This window comes from Seriola dumerili, unplaced genomic scaffold (genome assembly GCF_002260705.1).
Source record: "Seriola dumerili isolate Sdu_G_001 unplaced genomic scaffold, Sdu_1.0 BDQW01002927.1, whole genome shotgun sequence".
Lineage (NCBI taxonomy): Eukaryota > Metazoa > Chordata > Actinopteri > Carangiformes > Carangidae > Seriola > Seriola dumerili.
In genome coordinates this window covers 309,990-324,687 of record NW_019177182.1, presented here as the reverse complement: position 1 = coordinate 324,687, position 14,698 = coordinate 309,990, and the positions used below count along the sequence as shown (strand labels likewise).

The following is a 14,698-nucleotide window of genomic DNA, read 5'->3' as shown; positions in this document are numbered from 1 at the left end:
TGACTGCTTTGTTGTGACATCACAAAGTTCCAGAAGTCCTGACGGCTGGTTTTAAGGCTCAGTTTCTGAATACAGGCTGTGTGCATTTCTCTGTGGACTGAGGCTTTGATACTTTCACAGTATTAATATAAAACTTGGAGGTTTTCAGACTCTGTGCTCAGTTACTTTTCGCCTTAAACATCAACATTATGTTTCTGATTCATGGAATTTCCTGAGGCTTTTTAATGAGCACCCTCCTCTGTCTGTGGCTCTCAGCTCTGTTGGTTCTGCTAAAGAAACATCTTTAAAAACACTTAACAACACAAATATATAGTTTGATTGTTTTAAAAGACGTTTTCCTAAAGCATCATCTTCTGCTGCTCTTCGTCTCTGCAGCCTCTCTGACTCCTCACTGACACTCTGCTATGCCGCTTTGACACATTGATTAGATTTAGATTAGATTAGATCAATTGATCTGGTTTTATCGTTGTGCTCTAAATTTTAGCATTAGATGCTGCTGAAGCTAACATCGCTACAGGAAGCCCTCTCCATCTCCAGTGACATGTAACCCTAGAACATGAAATAACACACATCAGTGCTTTGTGTTGTTGCAGACACTGCTGATGTGAATCCTGTGTGTTCTCAACAACACAAACACACAAACACTGGATTCACAGATCAGAGCTGACACACTGCAGACAACACTGTAAGTTTTAAACTCTGTAAAATTCCTCTGCCCTGATTCATATTTAGTTTCACATGGTTTATTTTTCCTAATACTTCCTGCTTAAGAGATGTGAATCAGGCCTGGAGCCCCGCCCACCACCTGCTTGCTCCAGATAGACAGGTGAAAGAGCAGAGAGTATCAAAATGGTTAGAGGAGGAAGCATCAGTTAGCATCTTTTCAGAACGCTTAGCGTAGTTAGCATCTTTTCAGAACAGTTAGTGTAGTAAGCATCTTTTCAGAACAGTTAGTATAGTAAGCATCTTTTCAGAACGGTTAGCGCAGTTAGCATCCTCTCTGAACAGTTAGCACACTTAGCATCCTTTCAGAACGGTTAGCTAGTTAGCATCTTTACAGAACATTAGTGTAGTAATCATCTTTTCAGAATAGTTAGTGTAGTTAGCATCTTTTCAGAACGGTTAGTGTAGTTAGCATCTTTTCAGAACGGTTAACGCAGTTATCATCTTTTTAGAACAATTAGCGTAGTTAGCATCTCTTCAGAATGTTAGCATAGCATAGCATCTTTTCAGAATGTTAGCACAGTTATCATCCTTTCAGAACAATTAGCGTAGTTAGCATCTCTTCAGAATGGTTAGCATAGCATAGCATCTTTTCAGAACAGTTAGCGCAGTTAGCATCTTGTCAGTGGCTGACATAGTGTTAGCGGTTGTGCTAATGCTAAATCTCTCTCTCTCTCTGTACTGACAAGGTTTAAGGTTCATTTTGTCCCGCCCCCTGTCCCTACAAGTTGACAGGATTGGTTCCTTAGGTTTGTGACGTATGAAACCCTGGCTGTCTGAATCTGTTTTTATGGTTCACTGCAGTTCAAGGTGGAAACACTCAGTCATGGTGTTGATGATTATTTCATCATCATATATCTGTATTATATAAAAACATCAAATGGAGGTGAAACACTGGATTTCATCAGAGGGGGATTACTCTGATCAAACTAGTTAAATCACAAATTTTATAAAATAAACACTGGTCTACAGTGATCTATCTATCTATCTATCTATCTTACATCATGCCAGAGAGAGAGAGAGAGAGTGGGAGTCGGTGTCTCTCTCTCACCGTCAGGTCTCTGTCTCTGTCTTTTCTTTTTTTCTTCTCTCTGAAACTTTCCCACATTCGACACTTGGACCATAAAAGGACACAGAGATCCGTGACCCGCGACTCAATCAGCAGTTTATCCCCGAGGAGGAGCTCCCCCCGGCCGGCCGCGGGCTGTCTGACCGTCCGGAGACACCGAGCTGACCCGGACCTCCACCTGCTGCTGCTCCGCGCGCCTCCCGCGCAAACCGACCCGGCAGGAGCGCTCCTTCTCAGCCATGGAATTTAACTCTAGACGGAGCGTCGTCACTGTCGGTTTTCACGGACTTTTACCGAAGAAATCACGGATTTTTTAGACGTTTCGGAGCCGTGAAGACCGCGAAGCTTCAACTGAGGAGAAAGACTCAGAAAACGATCATTAACTTCTGTTTTTGCTCCAAAATCTCTGAAAGTAAACGAGTAAAATCGGTTAATTAACGGTACAGTGGATTCACATTCATTTTTACAGTCACACTGTCATTAAAAACCAGTTCTTCTCTGAACCGACAGCCACCATGAGTCTGTGGACTAACGACTCCTCCGTGGATCTTTACGCCGGCTCGCAGCCCCCGCTGCCGGGCTCCAACTTCTCCTCCAACCGCACAGACGGCTCCCAGCACCGCGGCCACCACGGCGCCGCCCCGCTGGACCTGACCCGGGCGGTGCCGGTGGGCATGGTGCTGGCCTCCTTCATCATGTTCGCCATCGTGGGGAACATCCTGGTGATTCTGTCGGTGGTTTGTAACCGACACCTGCGGATCCCGACCAACTACTTCATCATCAACCTGGCCATCGCAGACCTGCTCCTGGGAACCACCGTGCTGCCGGTGTCCGCCACCCTGGAGGTCAGTGGGAGGAAGAGCCCGGTCGATTATAGATCTGTTATTGGTGATTTAATGAAGATAAGGTGAACGTGTTCAGAGAATGAGACTGAGGAAGAATGAAAAGAAAAAAAATGTTCAGAAATTTATGTTCCACAGTTTGAACAATGACGTTTTATTTAAGTGATTGGTGAAGGAGAAAAGACAAATATATGACTATAAATATAAATATATGATTACATGAATATATGATTATACATGTTTGTGTTTTCAGCTCTTTTCAGGTTCATACCAGTAAAAACTGAAAATCTCTGGATGTGGATGTTGGTGACAAAACACAAATCACTGGACTAAATAATTACTCCCTCCATGAACTGAAGTGACAGATTAATCAATAGTTAAAATAATTTTGCTGTTGCAGCTGTAGAATAAATCATAGAGAGGGAAGGAAAAAAAGAAGCGAAGGAGTAGAAATAAGGAGAAAAGGAAGGATAAAAGGGGAAAAATTACTAATTAATTAATTAAATCAGCAGATTAATTAATAATGTAAATATCTGTTGGTCTAACTGTGTCATCGACATTTACTGGAAATACCTGAAAACATGTTGGAGATAAGATATTTTACCTTGAAGGCACAGATGGATTAATGGGCCTCAGGGGTCAAAGGGTGGTCAATCAAACAACAACAACGAGACAAAACAACCACAGAGACAAAACAACCACAAAGAGACAAATCAACCAAAGAGACAAAAAAACCACAAAACAACCACAAAGAGACAAATAAACCAAAGAGACAAAAAAACCACAAAACAACCACAAAGAGACAAATAAACCAAAGAGACAAAAAAAACACAAAACAACCACAAAGAGACAAATAAACCAAAGAGACAAAAAACCACAGAGACAAAACAACCAGAGAGACAAAACAACCACAGAGAGACAAAATAACCACAGAGACAAAACCACAAAAAGACAAAACAACCAGAAAGAGACAAAACAACCACAAAGAGACAAAACAACCAAAGAGACAAAACAACCACAGAGAGACAAAACAACCACAAAGAGACAAAATAACCACAGAGACAAAATCACAAAAGAGACAAAACAACCAGAAAGAGACAAAACAACCACAAAGACAAAACAACCAAAGAGACAAAATAACCACAAAGAGACAAAACAGCCACAAAAAGACAAAACAGCCAAAGATACAAAACAACTGAAGAGACAAAACAACCACAAAGAGACAAAACAACCAAAGAGACAAAACAACCACAAAGAGACAAAACAACCACAAAGACAAAACAACCAAAGAGACAAAACAACCAAAGAGACAAAACAACCACAAAGAGACAAAACAACCACAAAGACAAAACAACCAAAGAGACAAAACAACCAAAGAGACAAAACAACCACAAAGAGACAAAACAACCACAAAGACAAAACAACCACAAAGACAAAACAACCAAAGAGACAAAACAAACAAAAAGAGAAAACACAAACAAAAAGACAAAACAACCACAAAGACAAAACAACCAAAGAGACAAAACAACCACAAAGAGACAAAACAACCAAAGAGACAAAACAACCAGAAAGAGACAAAACAACCAAAGAGACAAAACAACCAGAAAGAGACAAAACAACCAAAGAGACAAAACAACCACAGAGACAAAACAACTGCAAAGAGACAAAACAACCAAAGACACAAAACAACCACAAAGAGACAAAATAACCACAGAGGCAAAATCACAAAAGAGACAAAACAACCAGAAAGAGACAGAACAACCACAAAGACAAAACAACCAAAGAGACAAAACAACCACAAAGAGACAAAACAACCACAAAGACAAAACAACCACAAAGACAAAACAACCACAGAGAAAAACAACCACAGAGAGACAGGAAGTGACTCCAGACAGAGACTTGCTGCGTCCTTCATGGTCATTTTGAGTCTCTTTGAGTCCAGGTGTTTTGGTCCCATGTAGGAGGGCTGGGGGCCCATTGTCTCCTAATCTGTCCACACCTGCAGGAGACGCTGATCCTCTCACACTTTAAGTTTTGCTTCTTCCACCTGAACAGATTTTTGTATGATTGATTCTCTGGTCCTCAGTCAGTGTGAACAACATGATGTTAATACAACATGTAACTGTATGTAGCACAGTCACATGACTGATAGAAGTGGTTCATCTCCACTGACTGACTGATCCTCTGAGTCCACAGAACCAGAACCACTGGTCTTCATCTATAAAGCCATTAATTAAAGCTAATGAACTGGAGAGGAAGTGGACTCAGGTTCTTCCTGTCTCTGCAGGTCTTGGATTACTGGGTGTTTGGTCGGATCTTCTGTGACATCTGGGCGGCGGTGGACGTGCTGTGCTGCACGGCGTCCATCATGTCTCTGTGCGTCATCTCCATCGACCGTTACATTGGCGTCCGCTACCCGCTGCAGTACCCGACGATCGTCACAGAGAAGCGGGCACTGCTCGCCATGCTGGGGGTCTGGATCCTCGCCATCGTCATCTCCATCGGCCCGCTGCTGGGCTGGAAGCAGCCGCCGTCACAGGTACTAAAGCCAGTACAGCAGTGGGCAGCCACATGTTTACTCACACTAACTAACTTTTAGCAGAATACTAACTAAACTAACTACTAATAACTAGAGTCTCCTCCAGTCAAACTAGTCCAGGTCACATCCTGTTCACCCAGTCATAGAACATATCAACCATCTGAGTGAAGTCTGGAGTAATGGCTCAGGACACACTGACCTTTGACCTTAGACCACCAAAGTCTAATCAGTTCATCCTTGAGTCCAGGTGAAGGTTTTATTATAATACAATACAAAGGTTTTATTGACCCTGTAATGTTGCTGCATCACCTGCCTGAATATTGGCTCAGTATTGATTAAAATAGTCATGATTATGACTTTTGCCATTATCTTCGCAGCTCTAACTCAGATACCTGAAATTAAAAGATCAGGGTCAGGATCAGGATCAGGATCAGGGCCAAAAGAACTCATTACTAGTGGTAAATAGGTTCATGTTAAAATATTAAAGTGATGAAAGTGGAAAGATCCCAAGAATCTGAAAAATAAAACCGTAGATTTTTTTCATTTAATATTCTTTCTGTTAAAATTGATTTTTATAAAACTGGTAAAATCCTGTCGTTCAGGAGCTGGTTCAGGTTTCAAAGTCCAGTTACTGGTATCGAAGCTTTGTGGATGATGCAGCTCTACAGCAGCAGTGGATATAAACCCAGGAAGAGTCAGAGAGTTTTTTTCAGGGTGTCAGATGGACTCAGGTTCCTCCGCCCACCATGTTCTCACTGCATCAGGATCTGGATGCTGTTCAACTCTATTGATTATATAAAGCTGGAGATTTTAGATGACTAGTTTTCACACTAGTTACTGAATTTACTGAAGTTCACTGTTTCATTTTCCTCATTAAAATATATGAGTTCACTTTTTAATCAACTCACAGCTGCTGAAACAACTGTAGGGTTATTAAAATAGTTGCTGATGAACTTCCCATCAGTCGACTAATCGACTAACTAACTAAGCTCCAGCTCCTCCCCCACGCCTGCAGACAGACTGAGGTTGTGTGTTGTTATTGTTGTTGTCTCTGTTGTTGTTGTCACTGTTGTCTCCGTTGTTGTTGTTGTCTCTGTCGTTGTCGTGTCGTCTCTGTTGTTGTTGTTGTTGTCACTGTCATCTCCGTTGTTGTTGTTGCTGTCTCTGTTGTTGTCTCTGTTGCTGTTGTCGTCTCTGTTGTTGTTGTCTCTGTTGTTGTTGTCTTTGTTGTTGTTGTCTCTGTTGCTGTTGTCGTCTCTGTTGTTGTTGTCTCTGTTGTTGTTGTCTTTGTTGTTGTTGTCTCTGTTGCTGTTGTCGTCTCTGTTGTTGTTGTTGTTGTCTCTGTTGCCGTCTCTGTTGTTTTTGTCGTCTCTGTCATTGTCTCTGTTGTTGTTGTTGATGTCTGTGTTGTTGCTGTCTGTGTTGTTGTTTTCTCTGTCGTTGTCTCTGTTGTTGTCTCTGTTGTTGTTGTTGATGTCTGTGTTGTTGCTGTCTGTGTTGTTGTTTTTTGTTTTCTCTTCTCTGTTTTTGTCTCTGTTGTTGTCTTTATTGTTGTTGTTGTTGTCTCTGTTGTTGTTGTGTCTGTTGTTGTCTCTGTTGTTGTCTCTGTCATTGTTGTCTCTGTCGCTGTCTCTGTTGTTGTTGTTGTTGTCGTCTCTGTTGTTCTTGTCTCTCTCGTTGTCCCTGTTGTGTTTGCTGTTGTTGTTGTCTTGTCTCTGTTGTTGTTGTCGTCTCTGTTGTTGTTGTTGTTGTCTCTGTTGCCGTCTCTGTTGTTTTTGTCGTCTCTGTCGTTGTCTCTGTTGTTGTTGTCTCTGCTGCTGTTGTTGTCTCTGTTGTTGTTGTTGATGTCTGTGTTGTTGTTTTCTCTGTCGTTGTCTCTGTTTTTGTCTCTGTTGTTGTTGTTTTTGTCTCTGTTGTTGTTGTTTTTGTCTCTGTTGTTGTTGTTTTTGTCTCTGTTGTTGTTGTTTTTGTCTCTGTTGTTGTTGTTTTTGTCTCTGTTGTTGTTGTTTTTGTCTCTGTTGTTGTTGTTTTTGTCTCTGTTGTTGTTGTTTTTGTCTCTGTTGTTGTTGTTTTTGTCTCTGTTGTTGTTGTTTTTGTCTCTGTTGTTGTTGTTTTTGTCTCTGTTGTTGTTGTTTTTGTTGTCTCTGTCGTTGTTTCTGTTGTTGTTGTTGTTGTCTCTGTTGTTGTTGTTATTGTCTCTGTTGTTGTTTTTTTTGTAATTGTCTCTGTTGTTGTTGTTTTTGTTGTCTCTGTCGTTGTCCCTGTCATCTCTGTTGTTGTTGTCTCTGTCGTTGTCTCTGTTGTTGTTGTTGTTGTCTCTGTTGTTGTTGTTGTCTCTGTCGTTGTCCATGTTGTCTCTGTTGTTGTTTTTGTTGTTCTTATTGTCTCTGTTGTTGTTGTCTCTGTTGTTGTCTCCGTCGTTGTCTCTGTTGTTGTTGTTGTCTCTGTTGTTGTCTCTGTTGTTGTTGTTGTCTCTGTTGTTGTCGCTGTTGTTGTTGTTGTTGTCTCTGTTGTTGTTGTTGTCTCTGTTGTTTTTGTCTCTGTCGTTGTCTCTGTCATTGTTGTCGTGTCATGTGACGATGCTCTGCCCCTCCCCTCCCCCTGCAGGATGACACCACCTGTCAGATCACAGAGGAGCCGTTCTACACCCTCTTCTCCTCCCTGGGCTCCTTCTACATCCCGCTGGCCGTCATCCTGGCCATGTACTGCCGTGTCTACGTCGTGGCCAAACGCACCACCAAGAACCTGGAGGCCGGCGTGATGAGGGAGCGGCAGGAGGACTCCAACGAGCTCACCCTGAGGATCCACTGCAGGAACCAGCAGGTCCACGAGCTGTGCCCGGGGGCGTCGGCCGGACGCAGCACGCTCTCCGTCAAACTGCTCAAGTTCTCCAGAGAGAAGAAGGCCGCCAAGACGCTGGGCGTGGTCGTGGGCATGTTCATCCTGTGCTGGCTGCCCTTCTTCTTGGTCCTGCCCCTCGGTACGTGCTCACCTGTACACCTGTCCAGTCCTCGACAGACCACATGACACACACAGGTGTCCAGTTACAGTGAAGTTCAGTTGAAACACTGTTTCCTCAGGTAGTGGGCGGGGCCTGTAGTTCACCTGTAGAAGCTAACAGGTGTTTATCTTAGAGCCTCATTTCGATCCGCTCCAGTTTACCCTGCTAAACTTACTGCAGCACACTGTTAATACAAACTATACACTTCCTGTAAGCTTTTCAAATGAAAAGCCCCCTAGCATTTCAGTGGGCAGAAACCCTGCATTTCTTATCAGATCAATTATCATATTATTATTAAAGATATTGTGATTATTTTGACACATTGGGACACAAGTCATTTTTTCATAATAAAAATGATGATGTGAGACACACAGCTGTTTAAAACAGATGTTCAGCCTCACACTCCTGCATGTGTGATTCAGGGCCCGTCTGTAAATCAGAGCGTCTACATGTCTCCAGGTTACATAAAACTGTTGCTTCATCACAGTAATGACTAAATAATCACTTTTATCAAAGAGAAAAACTTTTCTTCAAAAACGTTTGAAACGACCCAGAAACACGTTGATGTAACAAGGACTCATCTAATTGATCATGATCAGCAGGTGATTACTTGAACTCTTAATTTATCAGGCAGATTAACAACTGTCATTTGCATATTGATCACATGATTAACTAACAGCTGCTCTGATTGGTCAGAGAGACTTCCTCAGGTAACACACCTGCTGAGAGTCTAAGGCTTCATATCGTCCTGAACACATTGAACTCTTTACTTTGAGCAGCTGTTCATGCTAACGTTAGCTCTGTAGCATTAGCAGATACAAATAGCTCCTTTAAAGGGGGGGGGGCTGTTTCCAGAAACACTTTGGATTTCTTTATATTTGAAATATTTGACCTGAGGTCGCCTCAGGTCGTACGTCACCGGCCAATCAGCAGCCAGAGTTTCCGGGACACGACCCAGCAGTGACTTGTTTCTCAGAGTGCTCGCATTGACACAGAAGTGAAGGACGGGAAGTTCTTCACTGATTTATTTTCTATGTTTGATTTGGACAGTGGAGCCAGACTTTCCCCCCGGCTAACCACAGATTAGGGCTGAGCTCTGATTGGTCCGTTAGACAGGAAGCTGTTTGTGTTCAACACTGAGCAGAATGTGTCACAGACTGATCTGAGATCTGTGCTCTACGTCCCGCAGGGAAACACACGGAGCAGAGAGATTATAGCCGCTGGTCGGCCGGTGGTCGGCCGGTGGTCGGCCGGTGGTCGGCCGGTGGTCGGTCGGTGGTTGGCTGGTGGTTGGCCGGTGGTCGGCTGCAGTATGTAACTGAAACAACAGAACACAGCCCAGTCTCAGGTTCGCTCCTCTTCTCTCCAGCTGCTCGTTTGTCTGCGTTCGTGAGTTCGTCCTGATATTTCCTGCTTATCAGAAAATCGTGAGCGCTGCCGTCAAAGAGGAATCGAAGCTCCTGATTTCCTAAAAAGGTTTCTGGACGGGTTCCTGCGGTCTGTAATCCCGTCTGAGATCAGCTGTAGGCGTTAAGCAGCATCCATCATAACATTTATCTAACTGTAAGACCTGGCTGAGGAGCACACGACCTCTGGACCGCAGCAGATCTCACAGAGAACAGACTGGTTTCAGACCGTGAGCACACTGATCCTCTGATCTACACAAACAGTCCTGGATCAGAGGATTCACACACACGTTTATTTCTGTACAGCAGCAGTGGAGCCTACAAATGGTGATGTTGGTCCACAGACAGAAACTCAGACCAGGTCCTGTCAGAAACCTGTCTGAGGCTGGTTCAACTCTCATCATCATCATCATCATCACATGTCTCATATATGAACATCATAGGAACAAGGAGAAACACTGAGTCCTGGTCTCAGTCCTGGTCTGAGTCTGAGTCTGAGTCTGAGACTGAGTCTGAGTCTGAGTCTGAGTCTCTGAGTCTCAGTCTCAGTCTCAGTCTCAGTCTCAGTCCTGGTTGAGTTCTGAGTCTGAGTCCTGGTCTGAGTCTGAGTCTGAGTCTGACGTCTGAAGTCCTGGTCTGAGTCTGAGTCCTGAGTCTGAGTCTGGTCCTCGGTCTCAGTCTTGGTCTCAAGTCTGAGTCTGAGTCTGAGTCTCAGTCCTGGTTCTAAGTCTTGGTCTTGAGTCTGAGTCTGAGTCTGAGTCCTGAGTCTGAATCTGAGTCTGAGTCCTGGTCTGAGTCTGAGTCTGAGTCTGAGTCCTGGTCTGAGTCTGAGTCTGAGTCTGAGTCTGGGTCCTGGTCTCAGTCTTGCTCTCAGTCTGAGTCTGAGTCTCAGTCTGAGTCCTGGTCTAAGTCCTGTGTCTGAGTCTGAGTCTGAGTCTGAGTCTGAGTCTGAGTCTGAGTCCTGGTCTAAAGTCTGCTGTCTAGTCTGAGTCTGAGTCTGAGTCTGAGTCCGTGTCAAGTCCTGGTCTGAGTCTGAGTCTGAATCTGAGTCTCAGTCTATGGTCTGAGTCTGAGCAGTCTGAGTCTGAGTCTTGTCTGAGTCGAGTCTGAGTCTTTGGTCTGAGCTGAGTCTGAGTCTTGAGTCTTGGTCTGAGTCTCAGTCTCAGTCTGAGTCTCTGGTCTCAGTCTGAGTCTGAGTTGAGTCTGAGTCTGGTCTGTCTCAGTCTTGGTCTGAGTCTGAGTCTTGAGTCTTGGTCTGTAGTCTTGAGTCTGAGTCTGGTCTGAGTCTCGTCTCAGTCTGAGTCTTGGTCTCAGTCTAAGTCTGAGTCTGAGTCTGGTCTGTCTGAGTCTAGTCTGGTCTGAGTCTGAGTCTGAGTCTTGTCGATCCTGAGTCTGAGTCTTTGTCTGAGTCTAGTCTCAGTCTGAGTCTGAGTTTGAGTCTGAGTCTGAGTCCTGGTCCAGAGGACACTTCCTGTGGCGCCCCTCAGACAGACATGTCCTCTGGAGTCTGCAGTCTCAGCTGGACGTCCTCTGACTTGAGTTATGCTGAGTGCTCAGTGATGCAGTGTTTGCTTTATGCTGAGTCATGATCTGCACTGCGTCCTGAGTCAGTGAAGACAGACTCCGCCCCCTCCACCTCTTAAAGTACTCTGCAAGTCTGCAGGACACACACACACACACACACACACACACACAACACACACACACACACACACACAACACACACACACACACTCTTACAGTGGGTTTTTACCTTCACTAATGAGTCTTTTTCAAACAGCTGGTTGTGAACTAATTAGTAGAAAAACCTCTGAGGAAATGTTATTATTTATTTATTATTTTGTTTGTTTGTTTGCTTGTTTGTTTGTCTGTTTGTTGGTTGACAGACTCTGACTCTGCTGACAATGAATGATAATGAAATGAACTTGTGTGTATAGATGAAGTGATTGAAAGTGTAGCTGTTGTCAACATGTTGAACTCAGTCACATTAAATCCACCTGGACAGGTAGAGTGAAGGTGGAGCCTCCTGTGGCTGGAGGGAGGATTACACCCCCACACACATACTGCATGACAGAGCAGATATTTACTGAAACCATCTTGCGTGTTTTCACAGTGATGCATTATGGGTAGGTGTCACATGTTTTTCCCATGATGGACGTCAGGCTTCACGTGGAGCCCGAGATCTGATCCAACAAATCCTCCAAGATCCTCCGACACACTGACATCACCTGGCTCACCTGTGTGTGTGTGTGTGTGTGTGTGTGTGTGTGCGCATGTGTGTGTGGTCTTCATGTTGTGATTTTTAAAAAAGTTCGTTTAGAGAACACCTGATCAGCCTGAATGATGAACTGTTTACCGTGCACCTGTGTTTACCTGCATACCTGTTTACCTGTTTACCTGTTTACCTGTGTGTCCTCAGGCTCGTTCAACAGCAGCCTTCGTCCTCCTGAAACCTTCTTTAAAGTGATTTTCTGGTTGGGATACTTCAACAGCTGCCTGAACCCCATCATCTACCCCTGCTACAGCCGCGGAGTTCAAACAGGTAACATGATGCTAAGCTAACCGGCTGTGCACCTGTGTCTGTGGGAGGGCAACACACAGTGAGGGGAGGGGCTCACAACATGTGAGAAACAGGAAGCAGAGCAAGGACGCAACGTCACATGTAATTGTTGTGTGAGTGCCTGATGCTTGGTGCTAGAGTGATAGCAACACTGATAATAATAATGATTAATAATAATAATAATAATAATATTGGTACCATTGGATTCCTGAGCGCTATCTGTGATGGGAGTTTGCGTTTGTCTTAGCGACTGGTGGGTTATGGGAGTATATGGGGAAGTGCAGTAGGATTAGCTGGCTTCTAGTCGATCATGATTCCGCGAGTGGTCTCTTGATGGGGAATTTGACTGGCTTCGATAATAAACGTCCGGTGTATCTAGGAGGCAAGATCGTGGGGTCTGACTGACCTCTAATAGTTTCTGCGACGTGTCACTGATATGGTTCTACTTGGTTATTGAATGGGGGGTGTCGCTGACTGGTTCAATGAATGGGGCTGGGTGTGACTGACCCTCTCAGCCATTTAGGTTCTAATGTGGCTATGAGCTGGTTTCATGGATGGATTTGACTGGCTTCTGAAACGAGAGGTTCTGAGATGCTCTTGATGCGCGTCCTGACCTGCGACTCGAGAGTGTTGTGTTCCTGTGGTACAGGCGTTTCTAATGTATTGCCTTCTGATCGGTTCTGACTGGCTGCTGATGGCTCTGCGGACTGAGCATTCTAGAAACAAGCGGTGTCCTCGGGAAGTGGCTTCTGATGGCGGCTGATGGTCTATTTGAGTGATTTTTAATGGTGCCCTCTAGACTGAGCTCTATTTGAATTGTGAATTTCTGACAAATGGCTCATGAGATGGGGTTCTGTATAGGTTCTGGTATGGGAGCTGGAGCTGTTTCAACTGGTTCCATATTAGATTATTATCATGAGGTTACTTGATGTTCGAGTGATGATCCATTGATCGTATCACCTTATCAGCGCCTTTAGCTACTAATCCACCAGGATACCGTGCCGGTGCCGGGGTGAGGAAGTAGAAGACAGGCGTTATGTGTTATTGTTTACATAAACTGAACATGCGCCTTGGGCGGCTTAGCTCAAGCAAGGGCCTCCAACTACACGTACTGTGGCCGCCAGAAGTCAATGCGATGACGCTGTTGTTTGTGGGATTGGTGTCTTTATAGAGCAAGGTTTATGGGGCCTCGCACACCGCGCAGCCCTATAGAAACGTCTCGATACGCTCCCGCTCCAAGCACCAAGGACTCTTGACATAAGGCGGTTGTTACGCTCACATCCAGGCTTCGCTATCCCCCGCCGGCAATGCACAGCGCCGCAACTCCACACAGATGACGACTCGGCTCTCGTACTAGTGGCGACGCACGGCCCTTAGGGATTATCTCTGCGGTATGTGGCGGGTGTGTGCGCCGGAGGGACAGGAGGGCGACCGAGGTATTGGGGATTGTGCAGAGCCACGGTTGTCCAGCCGCATCTCGGTAGAGGGATGCCGGCCGTACGTCGCGCCGCCAGGCGTATAATGGAAGCGTGCGGGAAGCGGAGAGAAGAGGCGCACACACGGAGGGCCGGTGCGAGGAAGGACCGCCGCCGTCTAAACTGTGAGGAGTGGGAGGCGGCTGACCCGGCCTAGTACTCGTCGCGTACATCTAGATAGCCATTCAGGAAAGGACGCAAGGTATTAACCGCTGACATCACAGGGCGCTCTTCCACTCCAGTGTGATGATTGTCTGTCAGGACGGTGTACGAGGGTGTTCCGACAGGGAGAGCCCATCACTGCTACAGACCTTAAAATACACACTGAGGTAACAGGCAGGACGAGCCCGTCCACACGCCTCGGACAGCTTCGGTCTGAACCGCTGTGGGAAAACTATCGTTTGGGAACAAATCCATAGGATGTTCACCCTGGATGGTGTCCTTCGCAGATCAGGCACCGCGCCTGCGAAATGCAGCTCTGGAGATTGTTCCGTGGGCCATAGCATCATAGAGTAACACCCAATAGTTTCAGCCCATCGTATGAGTCAGGTGAAGTTCGCAGCATACCTTGCACCGCAATGGGAGAAGTCAAGCACGAAGAGAAGAGAAAACGATAGTGTCCAAAGTTGAAAAGACACACGGAAGTAAACTGTTGAACGCTAAAGATTCTTCTGTAAAACAGCACCCAACAAACCTCAAACTTTTAAAACTGCATTAGGCAGTAGTAAATTTATTTAGGTTAGAACCATTCAAATCACGTGATATAGATATACGGCGCGTCGGATTTCCATTGTAACATCTTCAGCTACTACGTATTGACAGGGCGAGATCTCTGGACGTTCTGGACTATACGTCTGTGTGATGTTTGAACTCAACCAGTTTCAATATATAATATCGCCCATACCTCTTAGTGCTCCTCAGAAGCTCCGCCCTCCAAAACTAACACCAGTTGGGCTAGCTGAGATGCAATAACGAGGAAAATCGTGTTCAGAATCCCAGGGGTGCAAACCTCAACCTGGCAGTTGTAAAAAACACTCAACAAACCATCAACTTAGAAAACGTATCAGAAACAGCACTATTAAT

At 45.0% G+C, this 14,698-nt stretch overlaps 1 protein-coding gene across 1 annotated transcript in view; it reads left to right on the top strand.

Moving 5' to 3' along the window:
• Positions 1-2,307: 2,307 nt before the first annotated feature.
• The window catches only part of LOC111239503 (alpha-1A adrenergic receptor-like), a 15,968-nt gene continuing 3,577 nt past the window's right edge, over positions 2,308-14,698 (top strand). Inside the window, exons 1-3 of the mRNA XM_022769392.1 lie at positions 2,308-2,637; positions 4,922-5,173; positions 7,781-8,153. Coding sequence (XP_022625113.1) covers positions 2,308-2,637; positions 4,922-5,173; positions 7,781-8,153 — 955 coding nt within the window. The remainder of the gene's footprint in view (positions 2,638-4,921; positions 5,174-7,780; positions 8,154-14,698) is intronic.